The sequence below is a fragment of the Balaenoptera borealis genome (genome assembly GCF_965194805.1).
Source record: "Balaenoptera borealis genome assembly, chromosome: 13".
Lineage (NCBI taxonomy): Eukaryota > Metazoa > Chordata > Mammalia > Artiodactyla > Balaenopteridae > Balaenoptera > Balaenoptera borealis.
In genome coordinates, this window is record NC_138870.1 from 70292348 (window position 1) to 70313761 (window position 21414).

Sequence of the window (21414 nt, forward strand, 5' to 3'; positions counted from 1 at the left end):
TGATATCCACTGGTCCGATCACCTACCAAACCACCCAGAAATTTTTGGCCTGCTATAGCAATGGAATGGATTTTAAGGGTACGACCTGAGTATTGCCTGGAAGATGGTATTCTACAAGGATAGGGCCCCATCCTCCAGAACACAGCATACACCCTAACTAGCAACCATGAAAAGGTGCTCTGTCCTGAGTAGTTAGAATGCAAGGAACTAGAACCAAGAACTGGAAACAGGAGTGGCCTCAATTACCATCACTCTCGATGATCTACTTGGGGATTTTATATTAACTGAACCCCCAATTCTAAGTTTATAGAGACCCTGGTTCCCAGGGAAGGAATGCTTCCATCAGGGGACACAGATTCCTAAGAACTTTTATTCCATGGTTGCCATCTAATCACTTTGTGTTCCTCATTCCAAGAGACCAGCAGACAAGAAGTCGCTATATTGGCAAGGGTGATTGACTCTAATCCTTAGGCGAAGTTAGAGCTTCTGTTACACGATGAAGGTGGAAGAGACTATATTTACCACCCAAATGATCTAGGTGTGTGTCCTTTGTCATTTCTTTGCCCAGTGTTGATGGTGAATGGATGAGGGCAGCAGCCACGGCTAGAGAAAGGCTTAGTGAACAGATGCTCAGAATAAGTGTTTGTCACCCCACGCATAAAGCACCTAAACCAGTAGATGGGGTAGCCAAGGGTGAATCTGGAATGGGCAGTAGAGTAGAGAGACAGTGAAGGTCAATTATATCTCCAGGAACTGTTGCAATCGTGAGGGCTGTAATATGTCCACTAACTTTGTCCTTGCAAATTTACACAGGAATAGAGATAAACAAGAATCCTGGAGTTGTTTCCAGGGAGGTGAACTTATATGAAGCAGGTAGCTCCAAGTGTGGGCAATCGTGGAGGCTATGGGGAACCAGCTTGTGGTGATTCCAGATGCCTCGCTCATTCCCCCAACCGCTAGGAATGTTGACTTCTGACAACTCACAGCTGAGGCCCTGCTTGGCGTGGCTGGCAGCCAAAGAGAGCAGCTTTGCCCAAGTTTATGGCTCCTTCGCAGAGGATACTGCATTCAGTGACAGGTGCAACATGGAGGTTAAAATGCCCAGCTTCCTTGCCTCAATTTGGGACATCTTTGAAGAGCCATCCCAGTTCCAAAACTTCTACGGGATTGACTAAGGCCTCTCTTGCAATTGAATTTCAGTTCAATTTCTCCCTCTGCTCAATCATGCTTTGCTTCCTAACAATGTTTTTCTGGAGAGCTCTCACTATTAAATGTCCTGAATGCAAATTTTTTCATCAAAGTCCTTTCTCTGGGGTACCTGAACAAAGACAATGTCCCACAATCTTTTACATTTTTGTATGTGTGTGCTTTCTCATACCTTTTCTTTTTTTTTCTGCTTTGGTTTTTTAAAAACTAATTTCTAGTTCACTAGCACCTAGTTCTAGTCACTGTTTTCAGCTGCGTTCAGTTGGCTGTTCAACTCATTAATTACTTAGCTTCAGATATTTTCTTTTTTTCATTTATGGAATGTTCATTTCATTCTCTTTTATAGATTTTAATTCTCTTTTAAATTCTCCACCCTTTGATCTGCTTTGCCTCTCTTTTTCTCTATTGTTTTTTTAACATTAACCACAGGTTTTTGAAAGGCCTTGTTTGCTAACTCCAGTATCTGGCTCATCTCTCCTCTCCTTTGCTCGTGAGAGTTGGTCATAGTTTCTCATCTCCACGCTTGTAGTAATTTCTTGTTGCATGTTGGACATTGTGCTCTAACTCTTGAGGTTCTACATTATGTTATCTTCCTTTCTTGGTAAATAGAGTGAGGGTTGGAGCACCTGAATCCAATCACACGTTAATTAAAGTTGGGGCTGGGCTTCTGTTTTACGTAAACCCAGCCTGATTCTGCTTTACGCCTGCGCCTGCTTTACGCCTGCTCCTGCTTTACGCCTGCTCCTGCTTTACGCCTGCGCCTGCTTTACGCCTGCTCATCATGTTTGCTCTGCTCCCTCTCTGCCTGCACAGGGTTTTGATTCTAAGTCGGTAAGTCTCTGTCTCCTCCAGTTTGGAAGACTGCAGAAAATTCAACTATATGTCCTTCAGAGATCTCAACCCAGCTCTTCAGTCTTCCAGCTTACCTTGCTTCAAAATACGGCCAATTCCTTGAAGGTAAGACTAGTAGTATATTTGAGTTAGGTTATTTCCACGAGACTTCTGGAGATTTCACTTTGCCTTCAGGAAGCTTTTGGCCTAGTTCTCAGCCTGCTGTATAGCACCAAAACTTAGCAAAGGTTCTGTGAGGAGGAGCAGTTGCGAGTTTGAAAACCCCCAGGTTTCCAATTTGTTCCACTACTCCTGCAGAATCACTAAAATTTTTGCTAGTTTCTCTTTTCTGTAGCAAAGGGCCTGACTGATCAAGCCAGAGCCTCCACAAGCACCCAGAGTTAGAAAACGCCTGCAGGAGAAAGAAAGAGAAAAAAAATCCTTGCTCACAAAAAAGAGTTTTTCTTCTTTCTGGAATTTTAGTTTGTTGCTTCTAAAGTTCTCTGATGCTTTTAAAATATGATATTTATAACTTATCTGGTTTTGTGCAGTTTTGCAGCAAAAGTGCTTTCTTGTCCTGACCTATTTTAAAACAGAACGCTTGTCATTAGTTTTTAACTACATCAGTTATACATTGTTAATATTATGGTTTGGTAAAATCAAGCTTTCAATGATTTATTTGAATTGAATTTATTTATTACAACTTAGCTTTTCTTTTGGGTCAATTTCTTTCTTCTTGAAGTACTTTCTTTAGAAGTTCCTTTAAGGAGTGTTTGTTGGTGGTAATATTCTTAGTAAATGTTTGCATAGAAATGTCTTTAATTCACCCCAATTCTTGAAATATGGTTAAATTGGGTATACACTGAATTTTCTCTCTTGAAGATTTAATCCAACTCTCTCTTGCCTTCCATTGTTGAGAAATATATTGTTGGTGTAAATGTAAGCTCTTTGTAAGTTGTTCTGTTTTTCTGATGGGCTTTTAAAATCTTCTTTTTATGTTTGGTGTTTTTCAGTTTCCTTGGATGGCTCTGACTATAGATTTGTTTATTTTATTGTGCTTAGGATGTATTTTGCTTCCTGAATCTAGAATAGGAGTCTTTTATCAATTCTGGAAAATTTTATTATGTCTGAATATTCCTTCTGCCCTTTCTCGCTAGGTTTCCTAGAAGTCCAATGAAATGTTTATTATATTGCTTCACTACATGTTCTAAATCTTTTACTCTCATCTGTATTTTGCATCTTTTCCCCCAAGTTTCATTAGGAATAATTTCTTCTGACCTACCCACCAGCTTACTAGTTCTTTGTATAACTATGTCTATTCTGCTGTTAAATTGATTCAAAGAGATTTAAATCTTCAGAGTTTCTGTTTGATTCTATTTCCAATCACTAGGGTCAACTTTTATAAACATATTTTAGAACACATGACTATCTTATTTTCTTAACCCTTCTTTTATATTTTATATATTTTTTTCTGTGCTACATTCTAAATATTATTTTTATATCTTTTCAATTCATTTATTCTCTTTTCAGAATTTAATTAGTGTCTAATCTGGAGTTTCTAAATTCAATTATTACATTTTTATTTCTAGAAATCACATTTGGTTCTTTCCAAATCTGCATGGTAAATCTCGAAACTCTGTTACTGTTTAATTACAATTTTAATGTAACAATTAATATAGTATTTTATTAATAGAAACATTTTTATTATCCCTGTGATAATTCTAATAATTGTTGCTTTTGCATTTCTACTGCAGTTTATTTTTTCTGCTCTCTTGAGCATGGTGGCTTGTCTCCTTCTGTGTTTTATTATTTTTATTTGTAAAATAATCCTGGAACTGTATCTTTGAGAATATTTGATCCTAGATTTAAAGTTTATTTGCAGAGAGAGAATTTGTATTTCATCTGCAACGTACCTGGGGGGCTCTAACAGTTTGAGGCCACTCTGAACTAATTTTTGTTTGGAGTCTTTTTATTTTTCCCCCAACACAGCTGTGAGTATTAATTTCAGCATCGTATTCCTATTGAGGGCAGGTATTCCAATTATTTCTCTCTGTGGAGCTAGTTTTTTTTTTTTCCTGGTTCAGTTATTTTAATAATCAAAATTATTAGACTAAATGTAGTTGGAAGTAAACCCCCAAATTTCAATGGCTTAAGAGAATGAAGGTTTATTTTCCTCATGCCAAGTCTGATGTGGAGTGGGCTGTCCTCTCACATTTTTAAACTGTACTGTGTGGAATACATTACCTCTAGAGGGCCAGGTCTGGAAATAGAGAACATCATTTCCACCTGCATCCTACTGGCCAGAATGCTGTCACACAGTCCCCAAAAAACTGCAAGGGAGGGTGGGAAATGGGCCTTCCTCTGTGCCCAGGAAGAGAAAGGATTATGATCAACATATAATACTGTTTCTGTCACATCCAGCAAAGTTGAATGCTTTTCTGGTGTCCAGCATTATGTGGAGGTCTCCATTCTGACTTCCCAACTTTCAGGGGACCTAAACTTTTTTATTAATGCTCCCCTAAGTCAGGGTTATGGTTAATTAAAATCACATCCTTGGGAATGTCATTTCTAGTGCTTCAGGGCTTTATGGGTTTGTACTTTGTTGACAATTCTGGCTTCAGAGAATTTCCCTTGTTTTTCTGCCAGCTCATCAGTGAATATTTTTAAGGGTTTTTGGTTTGTTTGCTTCTTTAATTGGGGTAGAGTTGCTTTACAATGTTGTGTTAGTTTCTGCTGTACAACGATGTGAATCAGCTATATGTATACGTATATCCCATCCCTCTGACACCTCCCTTCCCAACCCCCCATCCCACCCGTCTAGGTCACCACATGTGCACTCTTCTTAGGTATTGTGTACCAGAAGATTTCTTAGGACTTGTCTGACATACTGCTAAAAATGAAAGTCAACCTCAGTCTTTTTGAGAGGTTATTCTGGGCCCAACTGATAGCCATACACTGTGATTTCTCATATGGAAGAAGAAACTGGGTGATTTCTTCATTTTGAAAGTGTATGAAATGTTAGGGCTGCCAGGTAGCTGCTTCCTAGTCATACCGCTTCTCTCAATTTTATACTTTATGTGAGAATCCAAGTTATTCCCAGACCAAGTTATTTGAATTGTTTCCAAGGGGCTGCTGTTATCTAGCTTTCATTTAAATCAGTACTGTGTCATCTTTCTCATTATTTTTCTTTCAAGATGTCCTTCAGGGACATTTAATCTGTGGGGAAGAAGAACTAATTTGATAACACAAGATACAGTTGACACTTGAACAACACGGGTTTCAACTGCATAGGTCCACCTATACACTGATTTTTTTTCCATAGTAAATATGACCCAAGTTGGTTGAATCTGAGGATAAGGAGGAACCCTGGATACCAAGGGCTAACCATAATAAGTTATATGAGATTTTCGATTGTTCAGAGGGTCGGCATCCCTAACCCCCAGATTGTTCAAGGGTCAGCTGTAAATTCATAATTACCCACATTCCAATTACAACTAAGTAATATAAATGACATCTAATATTGAATTTATAGTTAGAGTATTAGCATTTCCTTTTTTAAAAAACTTTAAATAAAGCTCCCTTGTAGTAAAAACACACTGAAAACTCAAGAATTAAGTGGTCCAATCCAAGATTATTTTATTGTGAGTTGTCAGTTATAGATCATGAACTAATTTAAATGTCATGTTTAATTACCTGTAAAGATTATTTTGTATTTTCTTCAAAAAAATGATTACTGTGGCATAGTTGATTTTATTTATGGTAAGTTGTTATTAATCAGGACTATATATTCTCATATAGTGTTAAACAAATTTCTATTGCAAAAAATGCTTTAAAATTACTTTTGAAAATTTTTGCAAACCTTAAGAGGCAACATTGGATGAGCTCGATTTAGGATTTTAGATCGAAATTAGCTTTAATTAATTCAGTGTCTTGATAAAGTCTCTTCTGTTTTTGTTATAATATTTCTAAAAGAATTTCAAATCGAAAAAATTGCTTTAGCCCCAATTGTCTTTTTTGTTTTTGTAAACTGACTTCAGGAAATCCACCATAAATGTTTGCTAAACAGTAGAATCAGTACTACATAAGGCAAACTTAAAACTTTTTCAAACTCTTTTTCTCAAATTATATCTTTCAGCTTTTCAAATGATATTCCCTGTTAAAAATTGTTTTTCTATATTGCTCCCTTTAAAGGTTTTACTTTTCTTTCAATTATCAAGAAACGTTGATTTTATGAACCTAATTGATTTGAACTTACCTTATTATATTCTCAAATTGTCAAATTCATGACATGTACTCTAATACCATTGTCAGTTTGGTTATAGAAGGTAACTGTTGCTTTTTAAATATTATTCTTGAAACTTTTTCTTGTCTTTAAATTTGATAGATAATATTCCCTTGTTTCACTCATTTCTTTCCATGACAGTGTAGTTTGTTGCATGAATAAGACACTGCAGCTTATAAACATTACCTTTAAGTCCAATGAAAAGAGAACATGTATTAGTTAAACAAAATTCACCTGAGTAAATTTGAAAATCTAATTGGCTTTATCCAATGATTCATGAATCTGGCAGCAACCCACTTAGTAAACAGGTGCTCCAAGGAGTTTTGCAAATTGGAAGGCTTTTCTAGATATAGGGTGGGACAAGGAGGTTATTAGCAAAAAACAAAACAAAACCAAAAAAGAATTGTTTCAGGCTGGGTAACCTTTCCTTAGAGGGAAGGGCAGGGAGTCTTATCAAGCAGATTACCTCATTAGTGCTGACAAGGAAATTCCACACTGATTGGTTTAAAATTCCATTCCTGGGAGAGGCTGAAACTGCAGTTGGGTTAGATACTAAGTCTAGGTGAGGTTTAGCAGAAGTGACTCCAGGCTTGTTTCTTTTTAATGTAGTGTTTGCATTAAAAAAAGAAATCCTGTTCTGTAGCCCTTGTGCAGGTTTTCTCTCAAACATTGTTTTGACTTTATTCACGATTCCAGCAAGGTTTCCAACCTGCATCTTATAAGTATTGCAAAGGTGAAGGAATATCTGCTAATGAAAGCTAAACTGGCAATAGCTGGATATGGAGTATAAGCATCAATTGGGCAGCACAAACAGAAGAAAATAGAGTATTTGAGGAACGGATGATCACACTTGAATTGGAGAGTTCAGGAAATATCCAAGGAGGCGACAGAACTTGAAATAGTCTATTACACTTATTCTTCTTTTTCCTTCTCTATGTTAAGCCCCAAGCTTCTAAACATTTTATGGGTGACTTTTTTCTTTTGTTGTGGGACTATTTTACCAGGCTAAGTTGAAAATGGAAACATTTATTCATATATCTAACACCTGGAAAAACACATTCTTCAAGTAGGTAGATTTTTATACCTTAAGGGAAGTCTTGTCAGTAGATCCCATTGAGATTCTTTCACCAGAGAAATTTCTATGTACCCAACATTTTACAAACAATATTTGAGTGTTCTTGGAATTTATGCATTAATCCCAGGCTAAGAATATAATATTTCAGTACCAAATGAATCAAATTTGAAAGTCTTAAGAAGGAAAAAGTAGACTACAATGATAGTGAATGATTCAGCCACTTGACTAGTTTCTACCACTTTTTCTGTGTATTTCTATAGCTTTGTGTCTTTTTGTTATGCAGATTTGAAGTGTTGAAAACTGTACTCCATTTATTACATACCCTAGATGAAATAAAGTATTTAGGGAACCAGGTAGGTTAATGAGTTCATTGAAGAATAGTAAGACTGGTCTGAAGGGATTAGTTGTCTAAGGAGAGGAACAAGGAGGAGGAGGCTGGAGAAGTTTCCAGGGATCCAGAATAAACAACTTCTGATGAGAACTGTGTATATTAGTCTGTTTGGACTGCCACAGTAAAATACCACAAATTGGTTGGTGTCAACTGAAAAAAAAAAAGCACAGTGTGTGAGTTGTGAGTTAAGTTTTATTTGGGGCAAAATGAGGACTATAGCCCAGGAGACAGTATTTTAGGTAGCTCTGAGAAACTGCTCCAAAGATGTGGGGGGTGGGGGGGAAGGTCAATATATATGTGATTTTGGTGAAGGGGGAGTACATGCAATCAAGCACGTATTTTTTGCAGAAGTTTTCTGCTAGTCTCATGAAGGTTATTGCTAGTCACAAGGAGCAGATATCACCATGAAGGATTTTAGTGCTTTTCTAGATATGAGGAGATGCAAGAATTGGGCTCATAGAATCTTCTTCTGAAAATATCTATCTGAAAGACCTGTTCTGCCAGTTTTTCCCAGAGCACAGAGTGCCTCATTCCTGATCACCACCCTGAACTCCTTTCAGGGGGTGTTGGTCAGTAGCTGCAGTGGCTCATAATTTGATCCTTGTAGAGGTAGATGGCAAGTGCCAATTTGTAGGTGACAGTGGCTTCAAAAAAAGAAATGTATTTTCTCACTGTTCTGGAGGCTAGAAGACCAAGATCTAGGTTCCAGCTGATTCAGTTTCTGGTAAGGACTTTCTTCCTAGCTTACAGACAACCTCCTTTTTGCCATATCCCAAAATGGCCTTTCCTAGGTGCATGTGTGGAGAGAGAGAGTATGTTTCCTGGTGTCTCTTCTCATTAAGACATTAATCCTATCAGAGCAGGACCGTACACTTATGACCTCATTTAACCTTAATTGCTTCCTTAGAGGCCCCATTTCCAAAGACAGCCACACTGAGAGTTAGGACCTCAACATATAAATTTGGAGGGGAGGGAAACAATTCATTTCATAACCCTGTGTGTCTCATAGTAGGCCATAAGCCAATAAGGAGTAGCCGAGGACGTTTCTCAAGTTCAGTTTCTGAGCTGTCTCTGTTCAACTCATCTGACCAAATGCAGATTCAGGGGTTTCTGAACTCACATATTTACTGAAATAAAATCTCTAGGATTGGGGCAAAAATATCAGTTTTAAATAAGACCAGGTAATTAATTTGTACATCAAATATTAAGATTCATAGCCTAAAATACTTAAAAAAGAGTTGATACTAGGAGAAATCAGTAGTTTCCATCAGAGAGGCTATTTTATTGAGCACTTGTTAGACTTCTACTGTGTATAAATGGAAGTGTTGATGAGGACGACATTTTTTTCTTCCCTTTTAAGTTCTTCTGGCTGGTCTAAGAATTAAATTTACATGAGACAGATTAACAGGAGAAAAAAAATTTAATAATATGTATACATGGGAGAGACCCAGGAAAACTGAGTAACCCCTGAAAATGGCCAAAACCCTCACCTTAAATACCGTCTTCAGTTAAAGACTAAAGAGGATGTTGGGGGTAGGGGTTTGGGACTTCAGAGGGGAGGAAGGCAGATCACACTGAGATGGAAAAGCAAATTTTGGGTAAATGTTTGTTGGGCCCTGCAGAGGCAATAGGACAGAGTGGACTTTGATCTTAGGCCATGTTGAGTTTCCCTACCATACCTGGATCATATTCTCTATAGAGAGCTCTCTGATAGCTCTTATCTGGAACAGGCCCTTTATCTAAATTCTTTGAGGTAGTTAAGAAGGATATAACAAGAAAAACTTTCTGAGTCATTGTTATTTATTTATTTATTGAAAATTTATTTTTATCTAATTTTTAAAAATTGAAGTATAGTTGACTTATGCTAGTTTCTGATGTACAACATAGTGATTTGATAATTTTATAGATTACACTCCAGAAAAATATAATATTACTGACTCTATTCTCTTTGATGTACATTACATCCTGTGAATTATTTATTTTATAACTAGTAATTTGTACCTCTTAATCCCTTTTACCCATCCCCCAACCCACTTCCCCTCGGCAACCAACTGTTCATTCTCTATACCTATGAGTCTATTTCTGATTTTTTTTTTTTAATTAGTTTATTTATTTTTGGCTGTGTTGGGTCTTCGTTTCTATGCGAGGGCTTTCTCTAGTTGTGGCAAGCGGGGGCCACTCTTCATCGCGGTGCGTGAGCCTCTCACTATCGCGGCCTCTCTTGTTGCGGAGCACAGGCTCCAGACGCGCAGGCTCAGTAATTGTGGCTCACGGGCCTAGTTGCTCCGCGGCATGTGGGATCTTCCCAGACCAGGGCTCGAACCCGTGTCCCCTGCATTGGCAGGCAGATTCTCAACCACTGCGCCACCAGGGAAGCCCTCTGTTTCTGTTTTATTTGTTCATTTGTTTTGTTTTTTAGATTCCACATATAAGTGAAAACATATAGTATTTGTCTTTCTCTGACTTATTTCACTTAGCATAATGCACTCTAGGTCCATCCATATTATTGCAAATTGCAAAATTTCATTTTTTTAATGTATGAGTAGTATTCCATATTGTGTGTGTGTGTGTGTGTGTGTGTGAGAGAGAGAGGTGTATACAGATTTTATATATTTAAATATTAATATATATATTATTATTATCCATTCATCTGTCTGTGGACATATGGGTTGCTTTCATATCTTGGCTATTGTAAATAAGGCTGCTATGAATATTAGGGTGCATATATCTTTTTAAATTAGTGTTTTCATTTTCTCTGGATAAATACCCAGGAGTGGAATTGCTGGATCTTGTGGTAGTTTTATTTCTAATTTTTTGAGAAATCTTTATACTATTTTCCATAGTGGCTGTACCAATTTCCACCAACACACCAACAGTGCATGAGGGTTCCCTTTTCTCCACATCCTCACCAACACTTTGTTATTTCTTATCTTGCTGATGATAGCCATTCTGAAATGTGTGAGGTGATAGCTCATTGAGGTTTTGATTTGCATTTCCCTGATGATTAGTGACAGATGAGCATCTTTTCATGTGCCTGCTGGCCATTTGTATGTCTTCTTTGGAAAAATTCCTCTGCCCATTTTTTAATTGGATTGTTTGTTTTTTTGATGTTGAGTTGTATGAGTTCTTCATATGTTTTGGAAACTAACCCTTTATCATGCATATCATATGCAAATATCTTCTGCCATTCAGTAGGTTGCCTTTTCATTTTGTTGATGGTTTCCTTCACCGTGCAAAAGCTTTTTAGTTTGATATAGTTATCCCATTTTTTTCATTTTTGGTTTTGTTGCCCTTGCCTGAGGAGACATATGAAAAAAATAGGCTAAGAGCAGTGTCAAAGAGCATACTGCCTATGTTTTCTTCTAGGAGTTTTATGGTTTCAGGTCTTACATTTAAGCATTTTATCCATTTTGAGTTTCTTTTTTGTACATGGTGTGACAAAATGGTCTAGTTTCATTCTTTTACATGTAGCTGTCCAGTTGTCACAGCACTACTTATTGAAGAGACTGTCTTTCCCCATTGCCTATTCTTACCTTCTTTATTGTAGATTAATTGACCGCATGTGTATGGATTTATTTCTGGACTCTCTAATCTGTTCCATTGATCTATGTGTCTGTTTTTATGCCAGTACCATACTCTTTTGATTACTATAGCTTTGTAGTATACTTTGAAGTCAGGGAGTGTAATGCCTCCTGGTTTGTTCTTTCTCAAGATTAATTTGGCTATTTGGGTCTTTTGTGGTTCCATAAAAATTTTAGGATTATTTGTTCTAGTTCTGTGAGAAATGCCATGAGTATTTTGATAGGGATTGCATTGAATTTCTAGATTGCTTTGGATAGTATGGCTATTTTAATATTAATTTCAAACCACAAGCACAAAAAATTATTTTCATTTATTTGTGTTGTCTTCAATTTCTTTCATCAATGTCTTAATGTTTTCAGAGTCCAAGCCTTTCACCTCCTTGGTTAAATTTGTTCCTAGGTATTTTATTCTTTTTGATTTGATTGTAAATGGGATTTTTAAAATTTCTCTTTCTTATAGTTTATTATTACTGTATAGAAATGCAACACATTTCTATATATTAATTTTGTATCCTGCAACTTTACTGAATTCATTGATGAGGTCTAGTAGTTTTTTGGTAACATCTTTAGGATTTTCTATGTATAATAATCATGTCATCTGGAAACAGTGAGTATTTTACTTCTTCCTTTCCAATTTGGGTTTATTTTATCTCTTGTCTGATTGCTGTGGCTAGGACTTCCAATACTATTTTGAATAAAAGTGGTGAGAGTGAGCATCATTGTCTTGTTCCTGATCTTAGAGGAAAAGCTTTCAGCTTTTCACCATTGAGTATGAAGTTAGTTGTGGGTTTGTCATAAATGGCTTTTATTATGTTGAGGTATATTTCCTCTATACCAACTTTGTTAGGAGTTTTTTCATGAATGGATGTTGTATTTTGTCAAATGCATTTTCTGCATCAAATGAGATGAACATGTGATTTTTATTCTTCATTTTGTTAATGTGGATATCATGCTGATTGGTTTGCACATATTGAACCATTCTCACGTTCCAGGATAAAAACCCCCTTGATCATGATGTATGATCCTTTAATGTATTGTTGAATTTGGTTTGCCAATATTTTGTTGAGAATATTTGCATCTATGTTCATCAGGGATATTGATCTGTATTTTTTTTTTTTTTTTTTTAGAGTGTCTTTGTTTTTGGTATCAGGGAAAAGCTGATCTTTTAGAATAAGTTTAAAATTATTCTCTCCTCTTCAATTTTTTGGAATAATTTGAGAAGGATAGGTATTATCTCTTTTTTAAATGTTTGGTGGACTTCCCCTGTGAAACCATTTGGTCTTGTACTTTGGTTTGTTGGTAGTTTTTAATTATTCAATTTAATGCCTAGTAATCAGTCTGTTCAGATTTTCTGTTTCTTTCCAATTCAGTCTTGGTAGGTTGTATGTTTCTAGGAATTTATGTATTCTAGGTTGTCCAATTAGTTGGCATATAATTGTAGTATTCTCTTATGATTGTTTTTCTTCATGATTCTTACTAAAGGTTTATCAATTTTGTTATGTTTTCAAAAAACCAGCTTTTAGCTTTACTGATCTTTTCTATTGTTTTTGGTCTCTATTTCATTTATTTCCACTCTGATATTTGTTATTTCCTGTCTTCTACTAATTTTGGGGGGTTTTTTTGTGCTTCTTTTTCTAATTCCTTTAGGTGTAAAGTTAAGTTTGAGATTTTTCTTATTTCTTGAGGTAGGCCTGTATTGCCATAAACTTCCCTCTTAGAACTGCTTTTGCTGCATCCCATAGATTTTGGAAAGTTGTGTTTCTATTTTCATTTTTCTCAAAGTATTTTTGATTTCCTTTTTTATTTCTTTGTTGACCCATTTGTTTTATAGTAGCATGTTGTTTTAGTCTCCACATGTTTGTGTTTTTCCCCATTTTCTTCCTTAAATTGATTTCTAATTTCATACCATTGTGGTTGCTAAAGATGCTTGATATGGTTTCCATCTCTTAAATTTATTGAGACCTGTTTTGTGGTCTAGCATGTGATCTATCCTGGAAAATATTCAACATGTACTTGAAAAGAATGTGTTTTCTGTTTTTGGATGGAATGTTCTATAGATATCTATTAAGTTAATCTTCTCTAATGTGTCATTTAAGGCCAATGTTTCCTTATTGGATTTCTGTTTGGATAGGATAATTTATTCATCGATGTAACTGGGGTATTAATGTCTCCTACTATTACTGCATAACTGTCAATTTCTTACCTTATATTTGTTAATATTTGCTTTATATATTTAGGTGCTCCTATGTTAGGTGCTCATTTTCCTGGTGCCAGTCCCCAGGCCTGGAGTGTGCAATATGGGTCTTTAACCTCTTGCTCCTTAGGGAGGACTTCCAAATTTGTGATATCTGCTTCTTAGTGTGGCTTTTTCTTTATATCCTTAATTGTAGACGAGCTGTTCTGCTTTTAGAGTTGCTTTTAGAGTTGTTGCTTTTAGAGTTGGTCTGTTTGTAGTTGTAGTTTTGATGTATCTGTGAGGAGGTAAACTCAGAGTCTTCCTACTCTGCCATCTTGATCCCACCATTTCTGAGTCTTCTATTTTTTAAAAATGATCAGCCTAAATTAATCTTAATGCCAAAAGGACACATTTTGGGGTGGCACATTTTGTTCCCCTACACTCCCACCTTTGAAACTTCTCCAAGAAATTTCACAGTCCAGAAGCTGAGTTGGTAGATTGTTCCATGTTATTGAGTCACTTAGTCCTGACAATAGGTCAGTCCAGTTAAATTCATTTCAAGAGGTGCTGATGCAGGTGGGTTCTCAAAGTTAGGACTATAATATGCAAGCAGTCAGGATTTTAATAAGATGCATTTCTATGGAGGTGAAAGAAAAACAATGGTTAATGATTGGAACAAATTATAAAACCAGTCTCTGGATCCTGAGAGCTGCCAGTTGAGATTTCTAGATGTCAGGCTCAAAGCATCTTCAGCTGGAGTGAGGGCAATCTGACAGATTTTCCTGTTTTATATTTTAAGTGTCTCTGATGATGTCATCGAGTGTTTGGGTAAATTTTCTGAGTGGCTTACATAGCAACAGGCTCAACTATTGTCTAAACATGGACTGTTGTTGTGGTCTCTCTGAAGTCTATATCAAATTGTTCAGCTTCTGTTTGCAGGGCTTCAGGAGCAGGACAGCTTTTTCTCTCAATCATTCTAAGTAAAATGTAGGTGAAATATTGGAAACACTAGTTTGGAGAGTTGTAGCCAAATATTTGAGGAAACTAGAAATAGGACCAAGTCCAGTTTACAGGTAGAAAAATGAAGATGATTTACAGAACTAGAATTTAATATCCACAATTGTGTATTATAGTTTCTACTGAAACACATTGTTTTTTTTCACTCTAAAATCACACTTATTTTTACCAAAGAGAGCCAAATTAAGGCTAATCTGTTTGTAAAATAAGTCTAGTTTTAATAAACCTGGCCTGATTACATAATTCCAGCAAGAATAGTGATTGAGCATATAGACTCCATTAAAAATCCTTTGCTGGAACTTTTCATAAGGACTCTCCAGACTGAACTTTTAAATGCCTCTGAGGCCAGGAAACCAAGTCAATAACTTGCAGCGGACTCATATGTAATACTTATGGATTTGGGAGAACTCCTCTCTTCTTGAGGTCCCCCAGATTTCCTCTGGTTCCTGTACCTTCCAGGAAGTGACCTTCTTTAATCACCTGGTAAGGCTGCTTACACCCTCTAAGCAATGTACTAGGCTGTTTTTCCAAGGGACTTTTTGACTTCATAAAGTCAACCTTAGCTTCTTAAATCTGTCTAGTCACATGTGATTCAAGGCACATTCTCAGTTATGATATTCCAGTCAAATCTTTGGTAATATAAGCAGTGTTCCCAATTGTGTCCTGTTACAAGCAGAACAGATTCTTAGTGAATTTATGTAAAAAACTATATCACCATGAAAATAAGAATATTAAAATTCGCCAAATTCTGGAGGGATCAGGTAGGGAGGAAAAGATAAATGTTTCAGTTCTGTTTATAAAAGTATAATTTGCCAAATTGCTGCAAGTCATAGCATAAGGGGAAAGGTTTCTTTATATATGGAAAACAAAGATTAAACAGCAGTAATATTTCAGACAAGAAGTCATGAAAATTGTAATCATATTCATTAGTTCATTGACTCCCCTGTAAGTAGTTCTTGTTCTTGATCTGTTTTTAACAGTTTTATGAAGCCATCAGTTTTCCATTAGAATTCTGTATTTTCTTTCTAAGTTCAGTGGTATAAAATGAAAGTTTTCAGAAACTTGTACTTGTCAAAAATCCTTTCTATGAATCTTCTTGAAGATGAAACATTTTTGCGAAAGTGTCAAAGTAAAAAAATAATTGTCTATAAATGGCAAAAGCATAGTAAAGGTCTGATTCATTATAATGCAATTGACAGGTAAATTTTGTTATTTCTGCAACACATAGAATTTGAAGATAAGTAGAATTATGACTGATAACATTTTACCATTACATTAGCAGAATTTTAGGAATTTCATATAATTTCTAGAACATTAGAAATGTTCTTACAATATAATGTAAGAAGGTTATTCCTCGTATTTTTCTTACCCCAATATACATGTACGTTCTTTACATACAGATATGCTTTCCTTATTTCTAATAGATTTAATCACACATTAATTAGATTTCTTAACCCTTAGAAACTTTTAATTTCTAGTGAAAAGTAAGAGGTAAACAATTATGAACTGTCTTCTTTTTTTTTTTCTTATAAATTTATTTATTTATTTTGGCTGCGTTGGTTCTTTGTTGCTGCGCGCAGGCTTTCTCTAGTTGCAGGAGCGTGGGCTACTCTTCATTGCAGTGCGCAGGCTTCTCATTGTGGTGGCTTCTCTTGTTGTGGAGCACGGGCTCTAGGCATGTAGGCTTCAGTAGTTGTGGCATGTGGGCTTCAGTAGTTGTGGCTCACGGGCTCTAGAGCACAGGCTCAGTAGTTGCGGTGCACAGGCTTAGTTGCTCTGCGGCATGTGGGATCTTCTTGGCCCAGGGCTCGAACCCGTGTCCCCTGCATTGGCAGGCGGATTCTTAACCACTGCGCCACCAGGGAAGCCCTATGAACTGTCTTTTAAATTAGCATTCTGTGGATTGGCATACTTGTAAATTGGATTGGCCAAAAATTTCGTTCGGTTTGTGTATAACATTGCTCAATAAAATTCTTGGTGAAAGTGAAAAATGTCTTATTTTTACTTAAAACCGAATGAACTTTTTGGCCAAGCCAGTACTTCTTAGAAATATGTGCTTTCTCATAAAAAATTTCTCAGTGCAGCATAAGACATGCTTAGTAATAGACCCAAATATTTTAATTCCTCTGTAAAAGTAAGCAAACAGTAGTTAAACCTATATACAGTAACAAATGTTTCATTATTTAATCTTATTTGGAAATGATCTAGATATTCAATGAAGTTAACTTAATATTTAACTTAGCAAAACTTTAAGGTTGCTAGTAACCAAAAAGATTTTGGAAGTTATTTTTACATACACACATACTGTAACACATAATTATTATTAAAATGTTCGCCTCAAAACATTTTATCCTGCTTAAATCTATTTAATTTTACTTGTTCTGTTACCGAGTCCAAGCTTGCTCTGCTCCTCACATGACAGGCCAGTGAATCGGGAGACGAGGTGTTGAGGCAAGGAATGGGACTTTATTTGGAAAGCCTGCAGACTGAGAAGATGGCAGACTAGTGTCTCTGAAAAACCATCTTAGCAAGGTCTGGATGCCAGTTTCTTGCATACAGTCAGAGAGGGAGAGGCAGTGAGGAAGTAAAGTCAAAGGGCCATCAGTCTTGCAAAACATCTCCTGGAATGAACAGCCTCCGTGGGTGAGGGGATGCATTAGTTTCTTCTTTCTTGCAGCCATCCACAGGTGAGCAGGGTCAGATTGTCCCCCGGTGAGCTGAACAGCAGAGGGGCAGGGTTCCCCGAGGCAGGCCGTTATGTATGATCATAATAACAAAAGCAACAAAAAGCAAAGATTAAAGTCGAAGAAACAGATCCAACATGGAGTCCGATTTCGCTCTTCCCTGTTATAGTTCTTTACAATTATGTTTAGATTACCTATTAAAATTTCATAAAACATCAAAATCAACTATCATCTTAAGCTTTCTTTTTACTGACACGTTTTGTAACAGATAACATGAGCTTATTTGACTTTCAGTAGACCTAGGTAGAATAAAAGAATTGTACTTAATGCTGATAACTCTAAAGACATCTCTATTTTAATTAAACCAAAACCTTAAACTTGTTTTAATTTACTGAAGTTTAATTCTAGATCATGTGAACTTGAAAAACAGTTGGCTTAGTTTCTATTCTACTTCTGAGATTTAGAAATGTTTAATTCATAAGTGCTTACTTTTAAGCTTAATAAATAGAGCCCTTTTATAAATTAATTTTAGTGATACCATCTGGGGGAGAAAAAAATATTGCGCATCTACAATAGACAAATAACATATAGACAGATGCAAACAGATCTTACAGCTTTCATTTAATAAAAAAAAAAACCTTAGGAGACGTGCAATAGTACAAAATTCACTAGTTTATAAATAACAGTTGGAATAAGTTAAGTTTATCTGTTCAGATGGCTAAGGCGTTTTACTATTGGTGGGAAAGACTTGTATCATTTGTATTTGTCCTTGACATCTAATCTTGAATTAGATTTTGAGTGAGGGAGCCTTTCACTAGTTTGTGCTTTTAAAAGGTCTCTTTCCCCCTCTTTTTTTCTTTGGTTTTAGGTTCTACTGCTTGAGTTAACTGGGCTCAGTGTTAGGAGATTGTGGGCTGTGTTTACATTTCTGATTTTGTATAGATTTGCCAGACGAAGGTAGTTGCTTCCGTTAACCCTTGAACATTGGCCCCAAGCTTCTACCTTACACTATGTGAGCTCAGGCAAGCCCACTGGTTCCCTTGAGCATTTGTTTAACTAACAAAGATGGAAGGGGGGGATTTACATACTCTGTTTTATAATACCAGGGAGGGGAAATGTTCCCCAGTGAGACATGACACCCATCCTGATAATACAATCATGCAAAAAATAGGCAACCACATTACATAAAGCCCATTAAAATACTTTCACCTCACTTCCATCAACTCTTATACTTTTAACCATTGGCTTCACTAGGACCCCATCAACAAGTCTTGGTCTTACAACCCTAGATAGGGGAAGTGTTACTGGCCAGACAGAACATCCATTCCCACAAAACAGGAAGGCAATGTTGACATAACCTCCTCGCATAACACCCACTTAAATAGTCCAACCTCTATAATCTTATCAACCCTAATTGTAGCCAGGCCCCACCAATAGATTTTGGTACCAAAGCTCATGGGGTTACTGCATCAAGGAATCCTGGAAACTTCTCCTTTCTACCCCCAGGCCCTTTTACCTACTTTTGTGTAAAAGACCTTAGGTCCCCAGTGAGGGGTCAAGCCAAGGGACCCAGGTTCTTTTGTCAATCTTTAATTAGATTAATCAGCCTAACTGCTGCCCCAAGCCATTGCTGGTTAGGTTTCTCATTGTAAATTCTGCCTTCTGGATTTTGAAGTTTCTCCAAACTGGGGTAAATAGAGTGCATTTGTTTGGGACCCGTTAGTGTTAGGCGACCAGCAAGGTGTCCCTTTGACCCACCCAACCTTCAGTAGTGCTGTATTAAAACTTTTGTTTTAACCCCATCAATGTCTGTTTTATTCATCCCATTTCTTTTTTTTTTTTTTTTTAATTTATTTAATTTATTTATTTATGACTGTGTTGGGTCCTCGTTTCTGTGCGAGGGCTTTCTCTATTTGTGGCAAGCGGGGGCCACTCTTCATCGCGGTGCGCAGGCCTCTCACTGTCGTGGCATCTCCTGTTGCGGAGCACAGGCTCCACACGCGCAGGCTCAGTAGCTGTGGCTCACAGGCCCAGCCGCTCTGCGGCATGTGGGATCTTCCCAGACCAGGGCTCGAACCCGTGTCCCCTGCATTGGCAGGCAGACTCTCAACCACTGCGCCACCAGGGAAGCCCTCATCCCATTTCTTAATAACCATCTAAAAATTTTTACCCTGCTGGGGTGAGTCCCATGATTCTTCCCTTTCTGATTCCTTTTTGTTCTGCCTCTTTGAATATTTACTTTATTTACTTTATTTCTTAATAACCCTTCAAAAATTTCCAACTTGTTGGGAAGAGTCCCTTGGTTTCCCCTTGGCCTCTTCCCGTTCTTTTGTTAATTAACCTGATTAGCATCTGTAAGGCCCAAGAGGAGAAGCTGAGAGGCAAATTTGATGAGATTTCCTGAACTGTTTTTTTTTTTTTTTAATCAAGAGAGTTCTTAAGACTAGCTATTCTGTTTCTTTGTATCCACCTTTTAATTTGATCTTTTCCTAGGTACCAAGAAAATCAGCTGTTTGTAATGAGAGCTCTCTGAAAAATTTACCAATTTAGAAGTTTTTCCAATTTAAGGGACTCACTGGCCATTGATGAGTAGACTTTTTTTTTTTTTTTTAATTTATTTATTTATTTATTTATTTTTGGCTGTGTTGGGTCTTCGTTTCTGTACGAGGGCTTTCTCTAGTTGCCGCCAGCGGGGGCCACTCTTCATCGCGGTGCGCGAGCCTCTCACTATCGCGGCCTCTCTTGTTGCGGAGCACAGGCTCCAGATGCGCAGGCTCAGTAGTTGTGGCTCACGGGCCTAGTTGCTCCGCGGCATGTGGGATCCTCCCAGACCAGGGCTCGAACCCGTGTCCCCTGCATTGGCAGGCAGATTCTCAACCACTGCGCCACCAGGGAAGCCCCTAGACTCTTAACAGTGACTCAAATGATAAGCTTTTTTATGGCTTAATCATGGTCACAAGAAGCATCCCTAAAGGACAGTGCAAAAAGATGCAGCCCTCAGATGGTCCAGAAAGTCCGCTCCCAGGAATAGTTTAACAAAGTTGCACAAGTGTACTCACAAAGCAACAAAGGTTGAGATGACAAAGATCCCTTATGGACTGGGACCCCTTATGACAAACTCCCCTGAGAGTGGCATGGGTAGACAAACAGGTGCCAGTCGCTTTGTTACCTACTTCTGATCAACTGGCTACAGCAGCTTAGATCCCAGTCTATTCAATTGACCACCAAATGCACGTCAGTACGTGCACCTTCCAGATGGCAGAGACCAGAAAGTATATTCTCACTGGTCATAAAAGTCAAACTCTCAGGATATAGAACAAGACAAAAAAACACAACAGAGACAAAGAAAAACAGTGACCATCTCCAGGAGGGAAACGATCAATAAAGCCATAAATTACTCTATGAAACTTACCAGAGTTGCTAAGTCCAAGGAACTAGTTCCACAAATATTTTCTCCTGCTAATCTAATTTTAGAAGAAGAAAAAAGAGTCTTACCACTCATTCTCCTTTCCAACAGGACCTGCAGTCAGAGATCAGGGAGACTGACATGGTAAGAATTCTTACTTTCTGCTGTCCTTTGTCATTTGTCTCAGGATCTCCTTCTGGCTGCAGCAGCCTCAGGGAGAAAAGCTGAATCCTGCCGACTACACCAACTGTTTGCAAGGAAGAAATTTTCCTCTGCTTTGTTAGGTCCTTCTGGCTGATCTAAGAATTAAATTGACATGAGAGAGATTAACAGGAGAAAATTTTAAAAGTTTAATTACGTGTATACATGGGAGAGACCCAGGAAGACTGAGTAACTTGCCAAAATGGCTGAAAACCTAACCTTAATTACCACCTTCAGGTAAAGGCAAAGGAGGATGCTGTGGGTAGTGGCTTGGGACTTCAAAAGGGAGGAAGAAAATTCACATGGAGGTAATAAAGCAAATGTTTGGTAAACAAATGTATGCTGGGCCATGCAGAGACAGTGGGACACAGAGTAGACTCTGATCTCTAGTGCCCGCCACCACACCTAGCCCCATATTCTTGGCAGATAACTCTGGTGATAGCTCTATTCTGGGAACAGGCCTTTTACCTCAATTCTTTTAGGCAGTTAAGAGGGAATTAACAAGAAAAATTCCTGAGTTTTCTGTTTCTTAAAAATAATCAGCCTAAATTAATCCTCATGCCA

The 21414-nt window shown here is 37.3% G+C and overlaps 1 protein-coding gene and 1 long non-coding RNA gene across 7 annotated transcripts in view; one reads left to right on the top strand and one right to left on the bottom strand.

Annotated features, from left to right (window-relative positions):
- Positions 1-21414, top strand: part of TMTC2 (transmembrane O-mannosyltransferase targeting cadherins 2) — an 889086-nt gene that overhangs the window by 465505 nt on the left and 402167 nt on the right. For 3 of the 6 annotated variants that reach the window (XM_082350739.1, XM_082350740.1, XM_082350738.1), the window contains exon 12: positions 2020-2163. The exons of the other annotated variants lie outside the window; for them this stretch is intronic. In XM_082350739.1, coding sequence (XP_082206865.1) covers positions 2020-2163 — 144 coding nt within the window. The remainder of the gene's footprint in view (positions 1-2019; positions 2164-21414) is intronic. 6 annotated transcript variants of the gene reach the window in all.
- The window catches only part of LOC309609383, a 742735-nt gene that overhangs the window by 26287 nt on the left and 695034 nt on the right, over positions 1-21414 (bottom strand). The gene's annotated exons all lie outside the window — the stretch shown is intronic.